General features: G+C 35.2%; 1 protein-coding gene across 2 annotated transcripts in view; it reads left to right on the top strand.

Annotated features, from left to right (window-relative positions):
- Window positions 1-7,761, top strand: part of RADX (RPA1 related single stranded DNA binding protein, X-linked) — a 64,970-nt gene extending 57,209 nt beyond the window's left edge. For both annotated transcript variants that reach the window (XM_007119973.4, XM_007119974.4), the window contains one exon: window positions 6,481-7,761. In XM_007119973.4, coding sequence (XP_007120035.1) covers window positions 6,481-6,611 — 131 coding nt within the window. In that variant the 3' untranslated portion in view covers window positions 6,612-7,761. The remainder of the gene's footprint in view (window positions 1-6,480) is intronic.
- Window positions 7,762-10,847: the final 3,086 nt, after the last annotated feature.

Here is a 10,847-nt window from a genome sequence, read left to right on the forward strand (position 1 = left end):
CCTGCGCGTCCGGAGCCCATGCTCCGCAACGGGAGAGGCCACAACAGAGGGAGGCCTGCATACCAAAAAAAATAAATAAATAAAAAAATAAAAAATAAAATAAAAAGCTTTAAAGAAAGCCTTTATTATCTTGGGATTTTTGTGGTGGGTCTTTATAAGCTGATGAAACCCTTGAGTGGGTGTTGTTTTTAAACAAGTCTTATGAGCTGTACCTGATGATGAAGTAACTTTTGGCAGTAATGGTTACTGCAAACTGAACTTGAGTGTCTAATTTTGTAAGAGATGAGTTTTTTTTATTTTTCCACAGTCCATTTTAAAGATGGTATATTAGTTAACTTGCAGTATTACTTCTTACATTTCAGCTCCTTAGACTTACAGTAACCCAGATTTCGTAATTAGGGCCCTAATATGTACTTTAAATATTTGTGCACTCGTGTTCTTGCTTCATGCAGTATCCACTTCTGTCACGTTTCTTCTGCTATATGTGTATGTTATTATTGATATAAAAAATCAAGGCAAAATCCTCAGGTATCTACTAGTTGCTAGTGCCAGTAGTCTTCTAGCAGTCACTAACATGGTCAAGTGAAAATACCTGGTACCATTCTGCCAAAGCAGTTAGTATTTGGGACATGAAGGGCAAAGATCACTAGAAGAGAAAAGTGATGTAATCAAAAGCAAGGTGATTCATTTTGAACATGGAATACCGTATTTTTCATGACATAAAGATAGTATCCATTTAGCTCTGTGCAAAGCATTGTGCCTGGACGTTTTATATAAGTTACAACTAATCCTAACAAGAGACTTTCAAGGTAAACATTATCATCCGCTATTTATAGATGATTAGACTGAAAATCAGAGAGACTCACCAGCATGGGTAACAGCTAGGATCTAAACCCAGATCGGTCTGATTCAAAACATTTCTATTCCCTCCATAATTACAAACTGAAAGATAAAAATATACAGAATAATGTAATGCAGTGGCTTATAGTATAACATTGGTATCATCTTTTAAACATTTTAATGAACCAGTTTCTTTTTTATTATAAAAGCTATACATGTTCACAATTTAAAACTTCAAACAATACCAAAAGGCACAGGGTAAAAGTGAAAGTTCCCCTTCCTGCCTTTGACGGTCCATCCCCTTCTGCCAACCCACTCACCCACTCTCTAGAGGTAACCAGTATTCTTTGAAACCTTAAGAAATTATTTTTGCATATAACACTACATTCTGTCTCTCACACACGCATACACAAACATACACTCACTCTCTCTCTAAGTACACACAAATGAAATTATAGTAAACATGGTCTCATAACCTACTTTTTCATTTTAACACTGTGTTTTGTTTTTTTTGTTTTTTTTGTTTTTTTGTGGTATGCGGGCCTCCCTCTGCTGTGGCCTCTCCTGTTGCGGAGCACAGGCTCCGGACGCGCAGGCTCAGCGGCCATGGCTCACGGGCCCAGCCGCTCCGCGGCATGTGGGATCCTCCCAGACCGGGGCGCGAACCCGGTTCCCCTGCATCGGCAGGCGGACGCGCAACCGCTGCGCCACCAGGGAAGCCCTAACACTGTGTTTTGAATAACTTTCATATTAGTATAGAGAGAGCTACCTTTTTCGTTTTAGTAACTATAAATATTCTACTGTGTAGATATACTTGTACTTACTTAATCAGTCCCCTATTGATGGACATATAGATTGTTTCCAAATGTTTTTGATATTAGCAAACAGTACTGCAATGAGTATATCTATCTGTGTGTATGTATATAATATAATCTTTGTGCATTTACACATCTGTAGGATGAATTCTTAGATGTCAGTGACTCAAAAGATATATGCTTTTAAAATTTTGGTAGATATTGTCAAAATGTCCTTCAAAAAGGTTATAAGAAGTTACACTTTAACCAAAAGAAAGAGTGCCCCTTTACTCACACCCTTAAAAATACTAGGTGTTATCAGTCTTGTTAATCTTTGGCAGACGATAGGCAAAAAAGTATTATATCATTATCTTCATTTACATATCTTAATTATTCTAAGCTTGAATATCTTCCTATGTTTATTGGCCATTTATATTTTTTCTTTCTATGAACTTTCTGTGCTAGCTTTATTTTTTCCATTTTTCCATGAGCATTCTTTTTCTTATTAATTTGTAAGTTCTCTTTGCATATTGAAGAAATTTACCCTTTATTGTGTGTTGCAATACTTTTACCAGTTTGACATTTATTCAGTGGGAATCTTGATATTTTAAGTAATTTTATTTTTATGTACTCAAATATATCAATCTTTCATTTCTATGGCAGCTGGTTTTATGTCATACTCAAAAAGGCATCACTCAGTCCAAGATTTTTTTTAATTCACTATGTGTTTTTCTGATACTTTTATAGCTTTGTTTTTTTACTCATATATAATTTGTACTGTGGTAAAATACACATAACATAAAATTTACCACTTTAACCATTTTTAATTGTACAATTCAGTACATTTACACTAAGTACATTTACAACGTTGTGCAACCATCATCGTTACCCATTTTCAGAACATTTTCTTCATCCGAAAACAGAAACTCTATACCTGTTAAACAATAACTCCCCATTCCCCCCTCTCCCTAGCTCCTGGCAACCTCTTATTTTACTTTCCATCCCTATGAATTTGCCTATTCTAGGTATCTCATATAAGTGAAGTAATGCAGTTTTGTCCTTTTGTGTCTGGCTTATTCACTTAGTATAATATCCTCAAGATCCATCCATGTTGTAATATATATCAGAATTTCATTTCTTTTTATGACTGAATAATATTCTGTTGAATGTATGTACCACATTTTGTTTATCCATTCATCTGTTGATGGACATTTGGGTTGTTTCCATTTCTTGGCTGTTATGAATAGTTCTGCTGTGAATATTGGTATTCAAGTACCTGTTTAAGAAGTCCCTGCTTTCAGTTGTTTTAAGAATATCCCTAGGAGTGGAATTGCTGAGTCATATGGTAGTTCTATATTTAACTTTTTGAGGAACAACCAAACCATTTTCCACAGCAGCTGCATCATTTTACATTTTCACCAGCAATGCATGAGGATCCCAATTTCTCCACATCCTCGCCAACACGTTATTTTCTGTTTGCTTGTTTGTTTGTTGATAACAGCCATCCTAAAGCAGTATCTCATTGTGGTTCTGATTTGCATTTCCCTAATTACAAATGATATTGAGCATCTTTTCATGAGCTTGTTGGCTATTTGCATACCTTCTTTGGAGAAATGTCGATTTAAGTCCTTTGCCCATTTTTGAATTGGGTTGTTTGGGGGGTTTTTTGCTTTTGATAATATGGCTTCATTTTTATAATTTAAAATTTTAATCCATTTGGAATTTTATTTTGGTATAGAGAATGAGATAAGGATCCAGCTTAATGTTTTTCCAAGGGATTAGCCATAGTTCCCCAATCATTTATTGAATAATACTTACTGTTATGGTGTTGTAATTGGTATTATATTTAACTATGAAGTACAAGGATATATATATATATGTACATATACACACATATATATATCCCACCTCTTTGAAAGCATTGTTTCGATTGATAAACATTTCAGAAGCATAACATGATATGGAAAGGTTTTAACACATGTAAGAAATAATTTTATTATTCTCTAGATAATCAGGGTTTCCGATATTATTTTCAGAGGCAGGAATACCACACTATATTACAAGATAGGTTAGACTGTGCTGCAGTACAAAGCAATTCCAAAGTCTCAGTGACTTAATACAGTAAAAATTTATTTCTTGCTCAAGTCAAGTCTGATGCAATCAGTTATTAGCTTTCTCCCCAGCAGTGATTCAGGAATCCAGCATGCTTCCATCCTGTTGCACCTCCAACAGGAACAAATGGCTTCTAGGGTTGTCTAGGCAGAGGAAGAAAGAGATGAAGGAGACACTGACTTTTGATTTTGTTGGACCCAAACTGCCACATCATTTCCGCTCACATTCTCATTTGCCAGAACTTATTTACATGCTCCCAAGCTAACTACAAGGGAGGCCAGGACACTTTGTCTCCCATGTGACCATGAAGAAGAAATGGAGTGGCAAACACACAGCATTGCCTTTGTCACACTCACCTTCTGCATATGTGATGTTCCTAAAAATGTACAATTTTAGTAATTCCAACATTTTAAAATGACATGTAGAGAAGCTCATTTTATAGGTAAAATCTATAATCCTTTTAAAACAATTCCTCTGTAATGTAAATAATAACATTGTAATTTAATACTAGGTTTTCTTAAGTAGAAAATGATGGTTGCTGGCATTTAATTAAGTGCTTACTATGTGTCAGCTACCATTCTAAATGCTTTAACATGCATTTAATCCTCACAACAGCCTATGATATAGGTACTAGATGAGCAGATTGAGGCGCAGAGAGGTTGTCATTTACACAAGTAGGCAGAGTTACCTAAACAGAAGGCTTACTTATACGTTATGTGCAGGTACTACGTAAGTCATTATTTGTAGAATGATATGATGACAATTAGAATTATTAAGGTTTGGGTTTCTGCTGTTAGCATCAAATCTGAAGATCTTGAAATCTTTCCAAAGTATCTGGATTAAAGTCCATCCCACTCAAAGAAGAAGAAAATTATATAGTACCAGCCGTTGTTATTATATTCATTGTGCTTTAGTGAACTTGCACAATTTTAAATCATTCATCAGGTTTTGTGACATGCCTAGCAGATGTGGCTGTCCTGTGCAGCTAATGAAGCCTAAGCTTGAGGAGCCCTCACTTGTGTAAATCCCTTCCACAGCCCTTCTGGGTTTTTTTTTTGTGTGTGTGTGTTGTTGTATTTTGTTTTCTCTTTCATAAAGAGGGCCCCCAAATAGTATACCTTTCAAGCCCCACAAAATCTAGATCCACTACTGGCCTTGGTCACAATTTTGTAGAGATGTAGCTCTAGCACAAAAGTTTAAGAGCCCATGCCTTGATGCCAGACTGTCTGGATTAGAATCACCCTGTGACTTTGCTTAAGTTACTTAACCTCTAAATGTTTTAGTTTTCTCATGTTTAAAATGAGGTCTTTGTCATGTGTAACCACTGAAGTCTGTGATACAGTAGCTTGGTAGTGGTCAGTTAGTGTTTTGAAAGAGATTCCTTAAATACCATTTTAGCCAAGAAGAAGAAGAAAAGAAAAGCATTACTTTCTCACTTTTTGCAGATTGGCTCTGTGTTGTGGCACACCTTCAGTGCTTAGCCAAGATGTTTATGACTCTGTCTTAGCTCTCACTTCCTGCTCTACAGAGACTGATGGTCAGCCAGAGGTGAACAATGAGAGTTTTCTCAGGCCTTTTCTGAACATGCATCCAGCACTAGGCATACATGTGGGCTTCTTGATTCCTTGGAATACACAGGAGGTCTTAAAAGCCCATATTCCCCCACATATCTCTTTTCCCAGCCCCTTCCTCCCCAGGCTTTTTGGTCTGTCTATTGCTTGTCACAACTTTATACCCTGCCCTACCTGCTCTGACAAATGCTTTTGCCTTTATATGCTTTCAACAAAAGCCATTGGGAAAGCTACCCTAGTCATGGGGTGCTCCAAATTGGGTGAAACACAAGCAAGCTCTTGCATCTGACCTTGAGGGAGCTGCCTGACAGGTCAAAATACACAACCACATCTTTGAGAATAAGGTCTGCATAACTCCCTCTGGTGCTAGCAACCTGCACCAAGAGTACGAGCTGCCATCTTCATGGCTGCTACTGATCTAGGGAGTAGGCGGGCAATTTAAAACACCACAGCACACTCTTACCACAGTGCAGCAGCTTCTTTCTTTATTAATCTTTCACCAGGTCGTTAAGTTTTTGTCTAGATTCCAGAGTTCTGGAAAAGTTGATCTGAGAGTTTTTTGCCAGCTTATAAGTTGCTTTAGTGGAGGAACAGAGCCCTGAAATTCCGTACTCTGCCATTTTCATCAATGTCACTCACCCGATCCATTCTTGATAAAGCTTCTTAAGAATATCCAAAGCTAAGTGTTAGTTAATAAAGCCACTTAAAAGGAAACATACTTTAGAAGAAGCTTCTTTTTTTATTTTGCTTTATGTCTTGTAAATTTTGCAAATAATTGATGATTGAATTTCAAAATAGAAAAATTTATCTTTGTATTTCCTTGAAGGGTAGTCAGAAGTTGTTTACTTGGCACCTAAATGACCTTGAAAATATGTAGATTTACTTTGCTCCACTAAATAAATAAATAAACAAACAAATAAATAAGGCTTTGGCGTACCAGCCTGTATCTTGACATTTTTGGTAGCATCTGTTTGATGTATTCGCTGTTATTGGCAGAAATTACTATATTATAACTTAGATGAATGGGTGTGATGAATTGGAGGGAAGAGGGAGAAGATGAGAGACACTGTTAATTATAAGAAAAAAAATCAGCTTATGTGATACTAAATCCAAGTAAATATTTAACTATTTTACAATACTTACCATCTGCTTTTTACTTTTAGGTGATATTATAAAAGCAGCAACTGAACTGGATAAAGTGCGTATCGTCGGTATCTTGGATATCTGTAATTTAGGTAATGGTAAAACAGAAGTCTATTTGCACAAAATTTATAGACCAGATAAAACTTCTTAAAAATTGGCAAATGAAATTATTAAAGGTTATAAAGAGGGCATTGCTTTAAAGATATTCTGTCATTTTGTTGGTAATTTCAGTAACTGTTTCTCAGAAAGAATATTACATACACTCTAAAGTTAAGTGGTTTTATGTTCATCTTGTATTTGGAGCTAACACACTTCATTTTAAATTCATTCTTTGGAAAGGTCATTGAAACAATTTGTGTGTATCAAGAAAGTTCATCTTACTTCTTTCTATATGATTGCTATCTGGACTTATGATAATTTGTGTTCACTGTTCTATTTGTAAAGTATACTTTTATTCTAAAGCCTCAGCATAAGGCATCCCAACTTAAGAGTAACTTTTCATGGACATTTAACATCCTTCCATTTTTATTCGGCTATAATGGGGAATTTTGAATTGCTGATTTGAGGATTAAATTCTCCTAAAGTGGTCAACCTGAATTTCTCAAAACCAAGGTAGTTTCTATCATTTTCAAAAGCACACGTGGATTGTTATGTTCCATTTGCCTTGGTCTTTAGTTTGGTCAGCTGTACAAAGAGCATGCTAAATTAAATTGTTTTAAGGTTTTCTACTCCCTAATGTGACTTCATATCCTTTGAATTTCTAAATGTTTTGACCAGTGTGTGGTCTTAAAGCCAGAGGCTACAGTATATCTGTATTCTTGCTATGTTCATTTGTAATTTTGGTACATGTAATGTGAGTTTAAATAGTGAAAATTTATCTCAAATTATCATTTTAAGTGCTCATATTGAAAGTATAAAAGAGTAGCTAAGGGAATTGATTTTATTCTGGTTGTCTATCTTACTTCATTTTAACTGTAAATGGCCATTCCACATGTGCAAGATTCTGTGATTGACATCTACGTGGTTGGTTAGATGAGCCAAAATGACCATCACTTGAGTTAAAAAGTACTGTTTCAAGATGAATCCGATTGTAGTTAAGCTATGAACTTGTAGGCTTCCTTATAGCCCTGTGGTTCTGTAATTTCGTGTGCTATACATTTTAAATGTGTTGGGCATCATGAACCTAAAGACAGATGCTACAGTTTTTTCATAAATGTGTTCAATCTTTTGTTCTTTAAAATTGTGTTTAAACATTAATTAAAATAGGGAATCCTTCTCATGTTAAAATTTTGAGTGTATTATTAAAGGAGTTAAAACCTATCATTTTGAATGTATTTGATGTTTTTCCTTCATATTTTTGGCCTATGTTAGACCTACACGTGCTTGCTAAATGAGCCAATATGATTCTTCCATATGGGTTGAAAACTGTTGTTTATCAAACAGAATCTGGGCTTTCGTATTAAGCTATTATAAACTTTAACAGGCAATTCAGTTTTAGTGCCTCATAAAATTTGGAGAAGGGAAAAAATTAATACTTAAATGGCTATTGACTAAAAAACCTCAGGCCGAGATTGCAAAACTACACACTTTAACAGGTGTAATTTCTGTTCTTATATTGAATGAGAAATATGAACTCATTATTAAGATTTAGGATCTTTGGCTTCCCTGGTGGCGCAGTGGTTAAGAATCTGCCTGCCAATGAAGGAGACACGGGTTCAAGCCCTGGCCCGGGAAGATCCCACATGCCACAGAGCAACTAAGCCCGTGTGCCACAACTACTGAAGGCTGGGCGCCTAGAGCCCGTGCTCCACAACAAGAGAAGCCACCACAATGAGAAGCTTGTGCACCGAAACGAAGAGTAGCCCCCGCTCGCCACAACTAGAGAAAGCCTGTGCACGGCAACGAAGACCCAACACAGCCAAAAATTAATTAATTAATTAATTAATTAATTAATTAAAAAAGATTTAGGATCTTTGAAAACAACTTCCATGGCAATTTGTTTTATATTATAGTAATGTTTCTATCCAAATTTGGAGTTAAACATCTGTGTCCACATTTCCAGTTTATGGCAAAATTGGATAGCTAGTGTGACAGTTTCCTAAGAAAAATAGCAAACTACATCAGAAGACCTTATCTTCAAGTGACAATATGTGTTGATTCTTTCCAAAGCCACACAAATATACTACTGTGGTGTCACTTTTATATTAACAAATCAGTTAGTAAATTATGAAATATTACATAGTCTACCACAAGACCACAATCTTTCACTGGAGTTTCTAATTTTAGATGGTACATGAGATCTACACATTGAAATCCTTTGATAAACTATTAAAAGAAGAATCTGAGTACATGTTTATCCTGCCACTTTTATTTCTTTGTTGGAATTATCCTGCGTTAATTTTATTCATATTAAGACAAGGACTTTTAAAAAATTTAAAACCCTTATTTAGTGACACTAATAATATTTGATGTTTTTAGCTAGATACCTTCTGCCAACATGGACTATAGATTATAACCAATTCTATTATTCTGAAGTCATTTATATGGTTTATAATTGAGCTGGTTGCTATTTTACTAGTTACCTTTTCAGGTACAGTTCCTTTTTTTTTTTTAAGCATTGCTACCCATGAATTTGCAGGTAAATTGATGGGAGGTGAAATATGTATTACTCAGTACAGCTTATTTCAGTAATCAGTTGTTTTTAGTAAGGAAATTTTAGGGAAAAGGGTTAAAATGAATACGTAAAACTAGATTTGGAGATTATCTGAAGATTTCAGTTAATTGAGATTATATTTGAGTCAAGTCATATTACATTAGTGTCACATCTCCAAAATGGAAACATTAGATAAAAACTTATCTCTTGGTCTAGGTCACACCACCCACTAAATATTATCCCTCATTCTTACATTGTTATGTTGATACCACTTCTAGCCGTAAGTTTTTGCTTTCCTTTATACTAAAGAAATAAAAAGTAGATTTTGAAAAAACAGATTTAAAGCTAGCCACAGGTCTTTCCCTAAATCCCTGTGGAACTTTAAGGAAAGCCACTTAAACTGCTTGGCCCTAGTTTTCTTATTTGTAAAATGTGCAAAATAATGGTCCCATCCAGTTGTATGACTCTTTTGGTATGTTAATATAGTTATTAGAACAGTAAAAATGTCTTTGTGTTATTATCATGTGTGTCAGGAAAATGTGGTTTTCTATGAAGAACATTTTAAAGTTATGATTAGACCATTATCAATTATAGCAGCTCATTATAACACAAAAAATTGAAATATTTAAATCCCAGTTATTTTTATTGCTAATGTTCTTCCCAATTTGTTGCCTTTTCAGTGATTGATACATATATGTATTTTTTTTCAAAACAGAAATCTGAAATATTTTAGCTGTTTTTAATCATATGCACATTTTCATTGAAAATCAAGTAACCTTTTTTTAAAAATTTGAGTACTTCTGATGCTATTCTGAGATTATTGCATGTGACTTCTAGTCGCTTAAGATCTAGGAGTTGCCCCTAACAAGGTTTTTAATATCTGCTTTGTAGACAGGAAACTGAAACAGAAAAAGACTAAATGATTTAATGTAAAATTGTTAAGGCGATTAAATCTTAAGGTTGGGCTTATAACTCCAATGTCTGTTTCTTTAAACTCTAATTTGAGCACAAAGTAAAACGTTTGAATAATAATAAATTTTCAGCTAGTAGATTACTGTGAGATAAACTTCTCTAAGTCCTGGGGCTCATAAAATAATGAGCCCAGTTATTGCAGCATATATCCAAGGTATTTGAATGCCCACTCTATGGCAAGCACTGGGTTTGCACTAGGAACACAATAAAATACAAGCAAAAACAGACATGGCCCCTACTGTCATAAAGCTTACAGTGTTGTGGAGGAGAAAGACATTCAAATAATTGCACAAAAAAAATAATAATAATTGCACAAGTAAATAAGATAAATTTCACAAAGGAAGCTGGCGGGGGGGCATTGGGAAAGTTTTTCCTGAGGAAGTGAGCTTGAGGTGAAAAGGCCTTGCAGCACAAGGTGTGCTTGAGGACTTGAATGAGAACTGACATGGCTGGAGTGCAGAAAGTAGGATACAAGACGAGACAAACAGACAGACAAAGGCTCTTGCAAATTACACAGAGCATTATAGTCCATGGTAAGGATTTTAGTATGTATCTTCAGAGCACTAGGAAGCCATTAAGTGGTTTGTGGCCAGTGATATGCCTTGATTCGATTCATGTTTTAGAGTGGTCACTGCCTCCTGGAAGGAGAATGGATTATAAGAAGGTTAGCAGAGACTGCTAGCTGTACCCTAATACCTATTCTATAGTAATAGTTCTCTCCATGTTTAGCTAAGCACATGGCTACCTAGAATAAAGAATACT

This window comes from Physeter macrocephalus, chromosome 21, assembly GCF_002837175.3.
Source record: "Physeter macrocephalus isolate SW-GA chromosome 21, ASM283717v5, whole genome shotgun sequence".
Classification (NCBI taxonomy): domain Eukaryota; kingdom Metazoa; phylum Chordata; class Mammalia; order Artiodactyla; family Physeteridae; genus Physeter; species Physeter macrocephalus.